The sequence below is a fragment of the Anser brachyrhynchus genome (genome assembly GCF_964034855.1).
Source record: "Anser brachyrhynchus genome assembly, chromosome: 1".
Taxonomy (NCBI): domain Eukaryota; kingdom Metazoa; phylum Chordata; class Aves; order Anseriformes; family Anatidae; genus Anser; species Anser brachyrhynchus.
This window is the reverse complement of record NC_137694.1, coordinates 10,976,418-10,991,602: the sequence shown is the minus strand read 5'-3', so window position 1 is coordinate 10,991,602 and position 15,185 is coordinate 10,976,418. Positions and strand designations below refer to the sequence as shown.

At 36.0% G+C, this 15,185-nt stretch overlaps 1 protein-coding gene across 3 annotated transcripts in view; it reads right to left on the bottom strand.

Annotated features, from left to right (window-relative positions):
• The window catches only part of HGF (hepatocyte growth factor), a 63,950-nt gene that overhangs the window by 11,258 nt on the left and 37,507 nt on the right, over positions 1-15,185 (bottom strand). For all 3 annotated transcript variants that reach the window (XM_080557671.1, XM_080557672.1, XM_080557670.1), the window contains exons 8-13: positions 10,320-10,494; positions 8,199-8,326; positions 6,654-6,756; positions 4,336-4,475; positions 2,259-2,297; positions 1,690-1,786 (exon numbers count right to left, since the gene is read on the bottom strand). In XM_080557671.1, the coding sequence (XP_080413797.1) occupies positions 1,690-1,786; positions 2,259-2,297; positions 4,336-4,475; positions 6,654-6,756; positions 8,199-8,326; positions 10,320-10,494 (682 nt within the window). The remainder of the gene's footprint in view (positions 1-1,689; positions 1,787-2,258; positions 2,298-4,335; positions 4,476-6,653; positions 6,757-8,198; positions 8,327-10,319; positions 10,495-15,185) is intronic.

Sequence of the window (15,185 nt, the reverse complement as noted above, 5' to 3'; positions counted from 1 at the left end):
GTAGCGCAAAATCCAAAGCTGATTTCCTGGAATGGATGAAATTCCTCCAAATATATTTAAATACACTTGATAACAGAATCTGGATCATATGTATAGGAAAGCATGTCACTGATTAATTTAATTAATTAATTTTATAAGTGGGCATTGATTGCAAATATGCAAGTTTGTAAGCAGCACTAGGACTTTACCATTCAGACACAGCACTTCTATTTTGAGATGTATAGTTAGACTTTTTCAGAATAAAAGTTAGGATACAGAATCATTTATGAACCCTCTACGCCTCCAAGAAAAATTCTGGAGTCATTAAGATTTTGTTTCAGACAAAAGTCTATCTGCTTCCCTGGTAACAATACAAAATAAAAGTACATTTTTTAACCTACATGTTAGACTTATGTAATACTTAAAAATATATTTTGCTTCTGGCGTATTTGAGGAATCTCTTTTTTTTAAAAAAAAAAAAAAAAAAAACACCCCCAAGAAAACACCTTCAGTCATTTATGAACTTAATGGAATTCTGTAGCATAGCACAAAACCCAGGGTCAATTTGCTTAATTTTAGCTATTTACATTTTAGGCACTCAGATATAATTCACCTTTCTTGTCTAAAAGTTCATCAGCCATCAAGGCTGCTTTAAAAACAGTGGCAAGATAAACTTTTTGAGAGTGATTCAGCATTTCAGTCCCTCTATATGTTTATTTAGTCCAGGAATAGAATGATGTTCCTCTAGAAATTTATTTATCGGCCATCTGCTAAACTTTTAGAAAGATATAGACCACTATGATATGAGCCCATGAGATGGGAACATTGACAAGGATGGGAAGGACTCCCAGCATTTCTCTAGCAATGAAGAAATATAGAAAATAGACTTTTTGTCTTTTCTTTTGCCCCAAAGTATTAGTTAAAACATGTTTTTAAAAGGGATGACATAAGCTAATAGTAATAAGCTGTACTGTAATCTGTACTAGAAGAGCAAAACAAACAAACAAACAAAAAAAGATGCTTGAGATCTATTTCCTGCTATCCATTAGTGATTCATACTTCTAGCTGATGAGTTATTAACCAAAGAGTAATGAACTCAAGAAGCAGTAATTCTGTGTTCTGGCTTTTACACAGTAGCAAACTAAGATCTGCCATAATGTAATGCACATTTCCAGATGTACATGTTAGGGTCTTGATTTACCGAGTGAAAGAAATTTCCTTATAGCTCCTACTTATTTTTTAATACAAAATACATTTCAATTGCATGCAATTTTATGAGCAGAAAGGTAAATTAAGCACGGGTGTATATCCTGAATCCAATACTTCATATCTAAATGCAGTGCTGTTAAAATACTTATATTGACATGAACCTCAATTTTCTTCTAGCATTCTATAAAATAAACAGCTTAAGGCAGGGTGTTAAGCTAATGACAAAAAGATCTACAGTAGCCGATCTAAAGAATCCAAGGACTAGAATGCTGTGTATGCTTTAGAAGCTTATATGTGTAAGTTAGCAATAATTAACATATAACTGTTTCATTGATGGACTGAAAACTATGGAAACACCAGATGTTTCAGGAATGCTGATTTCCTTTTTTTACAGGATTTAACTGCAATCTACAAGTATCCTTACTATGATCAACTTTTTCTATAGTTCCAAAACAAATATCCTATTAGATGCTTTGTCCTTTTTATCAAAGTGATAATTACCTGTATGTCAAACTAACCACCCATCCTTCGTTAGTTTGAGTTGGGATTCCATTTACAACTCTCAAATGTTTTGTTGAGGCACAAGGAATGACAGTATCTGAAAGCAGGTCCAGAGATCACATTTTACTAAAAACAGCGGTAGGAAACCTGTGCAGTTACACATAAGGACCACAAGAAGGTCAATATTTATCATGGGTAGGGTGTTCTTTCCTGAGCTAATGAAATATGTTTCTAAAGTATCAAAACTACTTCAGTGAAGCTGGTTCACTCTATAGAGATATTTGTAGGGAATATAAAATACATATTTTTAAGTTTATTACAAACATTTCCATATTTATAAAGTAAACTGAAAGTCATTACTATATCTCGCCAATTGCGAGATAGGAAGATGAGAATAAAAAGTATAGTAAAGCTATTCTACATTTGCCTTTTTTTTACAGCTTTTTTTTTTTTCCCAAGCTGTACATTTTGTATCTTTAATTGATCTTTTTTTTCCTTCCCAATCAGAAAGAAATGGCTACTCTTGCAGAATATAATGCATGCAGTGCACAGTACATCTGCAAACTTACCATCCACACTGGTTGTAGTAGGAGTTGTATCACCTTCACCTAGACAGACACATAAGATGCATACACAATACAAAATTAAAACACATCTAAAACCTGAACATAGTCAAAATAAACAGCAAAATGCATATTGTTAATTTTAATATTTCATGAAGTTTAAAATTTCAGTGATTTCATTCTGTAAAAGCACAGTTTGGTCAGGTTAAATAGGATGGAAGAATTTCATACCAATAAAATGGAATAAGAATTAAACATTTTGCAACAGTAGTTTCAAGCATTTCTCATCTTGGCTGAATCTTGAATACATCAGGCTCTCTGAAATGCTCAATTTCTACATTTCATTTAAGCCAAGGCAGAAAAATGAAATTGTCTTTTTTTCTGTAAGCGTACAGGAACAGTAGAAGTCATGTCATTAAACATAGATCAACTTTAAAGAAATTTTCTAATTTCCTTAGAAGTCTTTGTAACTTAAAAAAAATCCCACTATATGTTGCTATCACAAAGAACTTATCCTTATGAAATTGTATTCCCCAAAATCTGGATTTGTTTTTCCATCTAGTCGTGATGAAGTTAAAATAAGGTTGCTTAAATTGTCTTCAAAATTTTTGCCTTCCATAAAGTCTGCAGTGTGGCCTAGTGATATGAGCTAGATGTATGGATGTAGTTACTGAAAATTTGTGTGGGCAAAATTTAACCTGTCTTATCTAACTAGATTTCTGTCATTACCCAAATATATAAATGTGTGTAAAGATATATATATATATATAAATTTCAACTATATATAGTTAAAATTATGTGTATATATATGCATATGAATATGTATATGTGTATACGTATGTGTATATACATAGCAAAGTTTGAACAGATCAGTTAAAGACACCAAGTACACTTGGTAACTACCAACATTTTGTTCATACTGCTTAAACTGGTTACCAGTACATGAATAAGCTATTAATAGTTTAACACTAGTCCACACAAGTTGCAATTCTAAAACAGACATATTCCAGCATTAGAATCCAGTTATCACAATACTAACCATTACCTACAATACAAACATGACAAATATTTTTTGTGAATATTGCCTTAGGAATTGATAGAATTAACTAAGAAAGAATGAATAAAATTTATATTCAGTCAGTCATTGTTCTTTATCTACATTGACATTTGCACATTTTGTTTACTATTCACATAGATGCCAAAAAAAATCACCTGAGATTTCTAATATCACCTCATAGAAATGCTGCAGTTCAGACTATGAGGAAATGCAGTGAATTACTGCTAGGAATGAATTTAACATTATCCTCAACCTCTAGAGATCACAGACATATTCAAACGCCTGATTTATCATTTAAATGTTCTCCAAGGATATATACCACTGTGATTTAGAAATAGGAATTAAAGAGAAAAATCTTGAACCTAAATGTGAATTGCACATTTTTTTCAGCATTAATGTATTTTTTCCACCTACCTTCAGTTTATTACTGAATTCTCTATGACTTTTAATTCTGTATAGTTGAGCTATTTAGCTTTATAACATGCAACTTTAGAGGAGTGATTTTCTTAATTCTTGCCAGGAGTTAAATCATCCCCAAAACATCCAAAAGCAGGATCTAATCTATATAGCACATATACACATCATCATACATATAGTGAGTTATCCTCACTTGATAAATACAGAACACACAAACAGACCATGAAGCTCATGCCACAGAAGATAGCTGTCCCTGGGTTTCTTAAGGCCACAGCCTGCATTCTAACCACTAGACAATTCTTTGTTTCCATCCAGCCCTCATTCAATAGCTAGATCCGCTGGAATACGTTTGACTATTTGTAATAGCCCTTTTATGCTCCTGCTGTATAAATAAGCCCTGAAAACTCCAAACTGGTCAAGGAAAAAGACCCCTTGTTCAAACATTGCACAAGCAGCTTCTCTCCATTCCTTTTTAGTCATATGTAATTGATTCTTGATATAATTACACATTTTCTGCTGCCACAAGTGACAACAGAAAGGTATACACTGACACCATGGTTTCACTGAGACCGCACAGTTGACAATGCCTGAGGCATACCAAGTACTCACATCGAGAAATAGGGCAGTAATCCCAGGGAACGAGAGGATCATCTGTGTAACACCAGGGACCATGAAAATCATCATCTGGATTGCGGCAATAGTTTTTCTTCAGTTTACTAACATCTGGTTCTCTGAATATTTGTATATGCCTACAGGGAAAAAAAAATCAAAGTGTTGAAAAGCTTTATACTATAGCCCAGATTTTCAAAGGTTAAATATTGCTTTGCCCCACATTGTAATATTAGCTGATTGAGAAGCCTACAGGTCAGTGTTTAGGGCTGGTTAAAATCAAAATGAAGTTGAGTCACAAATATTCACTGGATCTGTGTCCAACTTTCCTCTGGTTGGTATTTTAAGCAATGAGTGGACTTGCTGGAAGGTTTCTAGATCTCTCTCACTCGAGCTAAAATCCCTGGATACCCTCAGGAGGGATCTTTAAACTGATTATAAGAGTGTTTATGCTGCATTCAGCAAATATTCAGGCCTGTTCTGGGAACACAGGTTAACTTCTCCCTGCATGTTTACAGTTAACAGAAGGGAGCACTGAATCAGCACAGAAGAAAGCTGAATTTTAGGTAAAGGAAGGACAAATGCAATAAAGTTAAGCAACTGGAAAAGAAAAATTTGAATGTCTCAAACTACAGTGAAAGGCGACCTAAGCTGCAAACCCACATGAAGCATTTAACTAAACGTGAAAGTCTGAGGTGACAATCTGAAGCAGAGAAAGATGTTTATTTCTGGTCTTTCAGACAGGAGCGTACACGTTTCTTAAGTTACAGTTGTGCTTCCCTCATAGTTAATAACTGACCATGCAAGTTGCTTCTAGCACACCCAAAACCAGAGTAACTGCTGAAGTGAGACAAATACCTCCCCAAGGAAGTTCCCAGATAAAAAATTAGTGACAGTAAGAGAAGAAAGGCTGATCTGTCCTCAAGATGACGTGAATGCAATTGCATCAGGCATCCAGTTGGTACAAGGTTAAAGCTAACTCATTCACAGCTAACTGAAGAATTCTCTGAGCTCTCCGAAGGCCTGACCTTAAACCTCTGCCTTCCTTAGACGGACAGTAGACTGGAATATATACGCTGTCTCTGACTCTGTGTAGGGGAAACCACACATAGTCCAGCTGGTGATTCTAGACAATGCCACTGAAATCTGTCTTCAGTAATACAGCTTCTCTGGAGACTGACTTACTGATTTACTTTGTTCCTGTTACTCCTGAAATTTATTAATCTACTCTACTGAACAAACAGAGACAACATTGATGATCCTAGCATGATTGAAAAAGTCTTAGAAACTCACAGCTCCTTTTGTACTTTCTGCTGATTCATTTTTACCTGAACAAGTAAAGCAAAAAAACTTGATATTTTCACTACTTGAAAAAGAAACCAAAGCAACAAAACACAATAGAAACTGCAATTTACTTTAATTGCATTTGATGTCAATGTCATTAGATCATAGACCCATGATTAAATTTCAGTTTGCATGGGACCACAGGAGGTTTCAAGTCCAAGACATGCTTGAAGCAAGATGAGCTAAGAGAACAGATCAAGTTGTATGGGAATTTACGTTGTTCAGAACTTTGAAAAAAGGCAAATATAAATATTAAGCAAATGTAACATAACCATTTCCTGCTTTATTTCTTATCGTCTCACAGACAAAAAACACCACCACCACCACCAACAAAAAACATTCAAGGACAAAGATGGGGCAAACCAGACCAGTAAACTAAACACTAAGTAAAATGCTGAAGCCTGCAATTAGTGGTTAGTCTGAATAAACATGTTGTGTAATATATTTGAACACTGAAAGAGAAAGAGGGGAGGGGAGGGGAGGGGAGGGGAGGGGAGGGGAGGGGAGGGGAGGGGAGGGGAGGGGAGGAGAGGGGAGGAGAGGAGAGGAGAGGAGAGGAGAGGAGAGGAGAGGAGAGGAGAGGAGAGGAGAGGAGAGGAGAGGAGAGGAGAGGAGAGGAGAGGAGAGGAGAGGAGAGGAGAGGAGAGGAGAGGAGAGGAGAGGAGAGGAGAGGAGAGGAGAGGAGAGGAGAGGAGAGGAGAGGAGAGGAGAGGAGGGGAGGGGAGGGGAGGGGAGGGGAGGGGAGGGGAGGGGAGGGGAGGGGAGGGGAGGGGAGGGGAGGGGAGGGGAAGAGGAGAGGAGGGGAGGGGAGGGGAAGAGGAGGGGAGGGGAGGGGAGGGGAAGGGAGAAAAATTGCTACGATCCAGGGTATAAGGGTCTATGTTAGAATCACTGCAGAAGAAAGAGATGCCATCTGGAGGTAGTATTTATTCAGGACTCACTGAACCATCTCTGTCTATTTCGTATGCACTCACCTACGTAAGTCTTCAATATTCTTGTCCCATGTGGAGCAAGTTAGCCCAAATCTTGTCTTGGATAGATTTCCCATGTAGCTCTTGCCATTGCCACGATAACAATCTGAATAAGACATGTTGAGACAAAGAAAAATGGAGGGTGATTGTGCAACACTGAAGAGAAAACTCTTGCTTTCCATCAGTAACCCAAATAATTAAAACCAAGTTTTGTATTTAGCAAAGACTATATGATATAAATCAGGCACCAATATAAATCAAATCAAAATGAAAATGAGAAAAAAAAATGAGAAAGTTTTCAAATTTAGATACATAATCCCCTGCTTGAGACCTTCATTCTCAGCACAGTAGCATTTTTGTCTTACTGAGATAAACTGGGAGAATTTATTTCATAAATAGTTACTTTATGGTTAATTTAGAATGGTCACACCAAATATTCTAAAAGTTGTCAGGAACTTTTTTATACAAACTGCCATCCTTCCTCTTCCCTCCCCCAGAACAGACTCTCTGCCAGCCTACCTTCAACAGCCTAACTACATGCAGACTCTGGATACTGGTTACATTTTAAAATTCTTGATTTAAGTTCTATTTTAGCAGAATCAAAAAAATCAACATGGCTTTAATTTTAATGTAATTCGAAAACTTGCCTGTTCACTCTAGTAGAAGTCATGTTTAATTCATGCTTTTATCACAAGCCTTTTTGAGACTTTTCAAGAGGATTATTTAAAATGATCATTACTCTAAAGACTTTTTGTATAAAGCATTTCATTTCATATTCATCAGTAGTTTTACTTTTTGATAATTGATACATTAATTTAAAAAAAATAAATAAATCAAAATGTAATCCTTGCTCTGACACAGCTCTTGTAACTGCAAGTCTTTATGTCTTAAGAGATAAATTAGCTAAAATTTATAGATGAAGATCGTATACACTGAAGTTGGGTAATAGGTTGCAATAGGTTGCAGTTTATGGTATGATTGACATAAATTCTCAGCGCGCAGTAATACTCCCTAGAGTGATACCAAGACCAAGACTTAGGAATGACTCTAGGGAGTGTCTGTGGACTTTACAGACAGAGGTAATAATTTAAAGAGGAAAGGGAAGTCCTATGTGTTTTTTTTTTTTTTTCAGTTTAAAACCTTTTAGTCAAGGGGATATATGAAAAAATAAATAGACCACATTTGGTGGCCTCACTTGCAGTTACAGAAAGACTGTAAACCAAGAAATTGTGGGAAATAACTCAGTTTTGGGAAAGGCCTTTCAAATTAAGAAAGGTAGCAGAGTGCAGATTCACCTTGTCTAAAAATCAGATCCCATAGTAAATTTTTACTGCAGCTTTTCTTGCTGGAATTAACACATGAACTGAGAAATGAATCTCATTTACACCATGATGAATCCCAAGTATGCAAATAACACAAAAGCAGAACTACACAGGTGTAATGCAGATGTACTGAGATCAGCTTCTTCAGTTTGCATGCCTGCCTATCTGCTATTTGGAAGAGTACAGCATTCACTTAAAATCACGTTATCACCTTTCCCTCTGTTACCTTGTTCATTTGATACATCACACTTAGGAATCTGGGAGCAATAACCAATCCGGATGTTTGGGTCAGTAGTAAAACACCAGGGTGATTCAGATCCATCTGGATTTCGGCAGTAGTTCTCCCTCAAATCCCTATAAAAATAAATATGTTAGCTCACAGCATGGAACACCTAAAACCACTGATGCATTCTATTGCTTTTTATTATGAATTAGTAATAATATAGGCTCCTTAAGGTCTATGTGTTACTGATCATTGTCAGGTGCAGGGAGATGAGGAGCCAGTAGGAACACAGTGTCCAGAAAATATTGTAATTGTAATGAGAACATGGTTCTGAGAATTCGTTTTTAGTGGACTTGTGTTTTGACTGGCTATAAGATTTCATTTGAAGATTAATAATATTTTCAATATAGTTTATTTTCATTCATGATTCTCCATCAAAATTTGCATGCAAGCTGACATTGGATACACCTGCAATCCATTACAAGTGCTTTTAAATACAAACATTACCACAGTGCTTAAAATTCCCTGTACTTGAATGGTTCTGCTGAGCTTAGAGAAACAAAGTCCTAAAGATTGTCAGTGATTCATTTAAGAAAATGAATCTTGGAATACAAAAAAATATATGCTGAAATTCTATACAGCTGTTACATTTAAAATAAAAGTTGGCCACAAGGGAACATCTTAAATGTGTCTTGCAGCTTGAATTAAATAGTCAAACCTCTTAAATGTAACTTTTATTTTCCCATCTCCTGACAGTTGTTGCCATGTTCTGTGCAATGCTGTATTTCACTGCATTTTTCCATCTGCAACACTTACTGATAATAGACTATGGAAAGAATTGTCCTAGTGCTGTAATTCTTCCTCTGTGTTTTGAACATTCATACAAGTGGTTTTATTGATTTAGCTCAAGATATTGGCCTAAACAGCCACTGTGCTCTCAAGCATAGGCTGAATAAAAAGGTCTAATATTGGCAGCCACTCTACACTGCTAAGAAAATTGTTAAAACCTTTGTGGGTTTTAACCTTTAGGGCCTAATCCTGCAGCAGTGTTGTATAGGTACAGCACGAAATGATTTAAGCAATGATTGATTGTCTGAGAAACACCTGTGGGATTGGGCTCAAGCACTAATTTATGGGTAAATTCAGGATGGTCCTGAGACTGACAGAGGAGGTTTAGTGTCAGTCCAATTTTCTAATAGAATGATTATTGTCATGTTTTCATATTTACTGTGCACAATATTTGTTTTGCTTAAACAAACTACTGTTAAAGAGTGAATCTGAGCTGAAACTGGAATCTTTTCTTTACTTTGCAAGATCCACACCATTGAATGCCAGCACAAGTCCAGATTAATATTTAGCTGTCAGTAAAGATATTTCATGTAAACTGAGCTTTAAGTCCATGCTGGTTGGCTTGGTTTCCTCTACACTCATTAGAAAAAGGACTGAACGAGTGTGATTAAGGTAACTGCTTAAAATAAGTAGATAATTCATATACTAGAAATGTATCTCACTTTTTGGTAACTGTACAGGAAGTTTAGATGAACCATGGTCCTTCAGGTAAAATCAGGCCTATTCGTGTAAATACATTTAGTTACGAGACAGAAAAATGATTAAACCCACAGAAAATAAAAGAAGTATCATCAAATATTATAAATGCCAAGTATTGCCAGTGAGATTATATTTAGGTAACATTTAGGGCACGTTAAGTTAAATTCAGTAACCAAACTGCAAACAAGTACTTATCCCCATGAAAGAAAAACAATAGTAATGTACAAGCACTGCTGGAATTCAGGTTCCACCCTGGGAAACATCTATTAAATGTTCAATCAATTAAACACAAGCTTGATGATAATGTTCATTAAAAACAAATAAACAAACAAAACTACATTTTCACACAAATGCATTTAGAAACTACAGTTTCACACAAAATCATTTAGAAACAGTATTTTGGTATAGGAAGAATTGATTTTCCCATATTCAAAAGTTTTCTAGCAAGCAAAGTAAATTCATCCCACTTCGGAGTGAGGGGCAGGGATCCCACAGCCTACTTTGGTGGCATGAAGTTTAAAAACAACAAGAACTGCTCTTTGCCTACTGCAGTAACACCTGCCTGTGTCTACTCACTTGCACTTGAAGTTCTCAGGAGTGATGTTGTGCTGGTGAGGAAACTGAGAGTCCCACCTTTGGCACTGGATTCCACTCCATATGGTGTTGACCGTGCCGCGGTAGCCCTCACCCTGCCCCTGGATGCACGTTGTTGTCTCAGCCACTGCCTCTGTGCTGTTCATGATACCTGCATCTGCAGAAGAGATGCTGTTTTATTTTCTTAGAATTGAGACTGGTTCAAAGTATTAGGTTTGTACTCTGCATTGCAGGTCAAATTGTGGGAACTGGAGTTCTTTGGTGATATTGCCACTCTGATGCCTTTTACAGAATAATTATCTCCTCTTCCCATTGGCAACATCCATGAGATCAAAATGGGTATTGGGCCTTATGCTAGTTTATCCACCTGCAGGCCAAGACTCTAAAAACTGTGTAACATTTAAGAGCTTTTCTTAGATAGTTGGCCCATTTATATAATATTGAAAGTCAAACAATTTTCTTAGTTATTGTTTCCAGTTAAGCAAATATTTTCTCATTTGCTTAGCTTTGCACACTGAGTGACCACCCATGTGTGCACTGCTAAACATGTTAAAATATGTTTGCAGGATGAGAAGAAACTGATTGTTTTTCTCCATAGAATTCCCAGAATATCAAATCAAAGAGTAAAAAAAAATAAAAAAGAGGAAAAAAAATCTTATTCTTATTGTAAAGTAATGTGCTAAATCCTCCCCGAAGTTTCTCTTTTTGTATCTCATATACTCAGAGAAAAAAAAAAAAAAAGAGAGAAAAAAAAAAAAGAAAGAAAAAAAAAAGGCTTGTTTTTAGAAATCAAATATCATTATTCTCTAAAGAGAGACAAACATTTTAAAGACCAAGAAATTCATCAGACTAAAGATCTTTTACAGATGGTGATATAGTCTGCATTCATCCTAGTATGGTCCATCTTTAACTAAATTCAGAAAAACAGTGGTTTCTGAAATGACTTATTCACATAACTTGAAAGTCTGTTATTATTTCTTATGCAATTTTCATAATTGGAAATTAATGGCACAGATGTTGCATCGGATATATACAAAGTAGTACAAAACTAAATATACTACAGTAAAAACAGTGCAACTACAATGTCCCCAAAAGCTTCCAACACAATATTTTTTTTAAGTAACTGTCCATCTGTTGGTAATTGCTATTGTTCACAAGACTAAACCTATTAATTATCCTAAAAGTATTGTTGTCAGCAGTAAGTACGTTAATAAAGTTTTCAAATTACTTTTCTGCAAATAGTCCGGTGATTAGAACAATATTCATGTGTTTTACTCATAATATATTTCATGCCTGGTACTTCAGCCAGTTCTGTGAACTTGTGGAGAATATGGTTCTCAAGGAAACCAAATGTCATAACAGATGGGTTTGGTTGATTTGCTGTCTAATCCTCTATGTTAAAGATCACTTTTCTGTCAGATGATAACATCAAGTTCTGAAGTTGAATTGTACATTTCTCCATGCTGGAGAAAAATTCCGCTTTTCTCTTCATCTGGTTGATGTTTTTACATCAGAATTTCATAGTCAAATTTATTTCCTGTCCTTCCATCCCAAGGCAACTTGTCTGCAAAAGTTGTCCCGTTTCAATGGGATTATGAATTCTAAGCTCACCCCAAAATGAAAAAGACCTTGCTCTGCAAGCATCCCAAGCAGGCTTCTGGAAGCTGATAAATTTACTCTTCTTGATGGGGTCATCAAAAAGACTTGTAGCTATTAACTATATTTTAAATAATTATTATTCATTTGATACATAATTGGACAACAACAACAATAAAAAAAAAGACAAAATTGTACATCTAATAGAAATACGCAGCTGCATTTCAGCTTTCCACCATTACTAACCTACAAAAATAAATTGAAAGCATATTCCAAGAGAGCTCTTAAACTGATTAGACTGAAGATCACTACACCACATTCAAATACATATTTGTCTTTTCAAAAATATATGAAAATATATAAGAAATATATGAAAATATAAAAGATCTATAAATATATATATATAAAGGAAAGAAACATAGCATACAATTTGGAATAAGAAAGAATCAGCCACCATTATAAATTTCAGCATACAGAAGACATCCTGTCTGAATAATACTTCCAAAGTAAATTAATAAATTGCAACTATACAACTCTAGCAAAAAAGACTTGTAGTATTACTATTACCAGTAATTATGCATAAATATTCAACTTAACACAAGTTTATCTTATACAAAACAAGCTCTATACAAAGACCGGACATACTCAGGAAGTTAATATTTCAATTGTAACTTATAATTCAATAGAGTAGCACATCTACTCCTTACCCATGATGTGGAAAAAGTAATTAGATTGTTTTTTACATATTTTTGTTCTTTTTTTTTTTAATCACATGCCTGAAATGAAAAAATAAAATAAAATAAAATAAAATAAAATAAAATAAAATAAATAATGCACCAATTGATTTTAGAATGGTCACATTATTTTGTAAAGAATTCCTTCTTCTTACATACCTAAAGGTACAAAGCTCATCATCAAACTTTTCACTACATGCCCTGAGAGTGAACTCTATCTGTAGATCATATATTACATTAATTTGCTTGTGTTAAAATATTCTCATTAAAGGAACTTCTAACCAAATTTTCCGATTATTATGAATACTTGCACAGCCAAGTCACTACTGGAAAGCCTTACATAATGATGGCTAAGAGACAATTTTTTTCAGAATCTGCAAATGAGGTTTAACAAAAGCAAGTATAGAGCCCAGCACCTGGGAAGGAACAACCCCATGTATCATTACAGGCTGGGGGATGAGCTGCTGGGGAGGAGCTCTGCAGAGAAGGACCTGGGGTTCCTGGTGGACGACAGGTTGGCCATGAGCCAGCAGTGTGCCCTGGTGGCCAAGAAGGCCAATGGGATCCTGGCGTGCATAAAAAGGAGCATGGCCAGCAGGTTAAGGGAGGTGATCCTCCCCCTATACTCTGCCCTGGTCAGCCCTCACCTGGAGTACTGTGTCCAGTTCTGGGCTCCCCAGTACAAAAAAAGACAGGGATCTCCTGGAAAGAGTCCAGCGGAGAGCCACAAAGATGATACAGGGCTTGGAGCATCTCCCCCGTGAGGAAAGGCTGAGAGACCTGGGTCTGTTCAGCCTGGAGAAAAGAAGACTGATAGGGGATCTTATCAATGTTTATAAATACCTGAATTGTGGGAGACAAAGGGATATGGCCAACCTCTTTTCAGTAGTGTGTGAGGACAGGGCAAGGAGCAATGGCCACAAAATGGATCACAGGAAGTGATCCACACCAACATGCGAAAGAACTTCTTCACGGTGAAGGTGACAGAGCACTGGAACAGGCTGCCCAGGAAGGTTGTGGAGTCTTTTTCCCTGCAGAAATTCAAGACCCATCTGGATGCCTACCTGGGCAACTTTCTCTAGGGAACCCGCTTTGGCAGGGGGGTTGGACCCGATGATCTCTCGAGGTCCCTTCCAACCCCTACAATTCTGTGATTCTGTGATTATCTACTGCCACTTTGTGGCACCTCTCAGTGAGAATTCTAGTCTTTAAAGGATCATTAAAATATTTTTATTTGAACTAATAAAGCAATCCTATCATTCCAAAATGTTTACAGGACTCTCCCTGAATTCCTCTTACTATACCTGCATTTCTTACAAATGCCTAGATTTCAAACATGAAAAAAGAGACCTAAAAATGTTACTGAAATATAATTCTAAAATGTAATTCTGAAATTCTCAGGGCTTGTGCCCTCAGAAACGAACTCTCCTAGTCCAGTTCTTGAGTCTCAGCAAGCTCAGAAAAAAGTTCAACAAATTCTGCTGGTTATTACCACAAAGAGGAACTATGGGAATGATCTTTGTTCACGGGAACAAAGAGTAAGCTGGACACACACAGTGGCGTACTTGAGGAACAATGACTGCCTTAGTAGGCATTACAGAGGTGTTCTGCAGACCATAAGGCAGTTGCCAAACTTTAAGAAATTCCCAGGTTGTCTAAGTCTACAACTTATAGTCGTCTTCATAAATAGTCATCTAAATAGTCGTCTTCACTCAGTAGTGGTCTTGTCCTTGAGGTGAATTACTTCTGTCACCCACACAACCAAGTACAGTAATTCCAAGCATACATACCAGGTATGCAGAGTACTGATGAAAGTGAGTCCTACTTCTGAGAGCACACTCAGCAGTTCTCTTAGAAGATGGACACAAGATAATGCCAAAATCAGTAAGGAATCCCATCTTCATCCTAGAAATTCCTCTAAAGTATAAATAAAGACCTGCAACTCTGAGGGCTTGTTTCAGGGAGAAAACTATTATGAATTAAGTTAGAAAATGAATTTAAATTCAATAAGCTATACTCCCTATCTAAGCAGGTACTTTAATTTCATGTTAGAAGTACCATTTTGGTTCCAGTTCAGCCTTCCAAACTGAGAAAAAAAATACTTTTAAAGGAAGATCACACACACAAAAAATCATCTTATAAAAGACTGCTATTTATGATTTATTGATTGCCACTTCTTATTGCTGTAGAAAACTTCATTATGAACAGAATAATGTTAATTTTCAGCAGCATTTTACTACTTTTGAACTTCGATACAATTATTTTTAAATTCTGCAAGACTCAAATTAGCTGTGTAATTCAGACACCTGCTTAAGGATTTCTTGTTAGTAGTATTTTTACTTTCACATGTTCATGCTGAGGTCCCCAACCAAAATATAACAATGTAAAAGTATCCTTTTTCCATAAAGCCTTCCTTATCTTGATATCTCAAATCAAATAACTATTAATAATGGACAGCTCATGTATTCGAAGATGCTTGAATAGAGAGATGAAACATTATTCAGAGCTTCATGTGTAA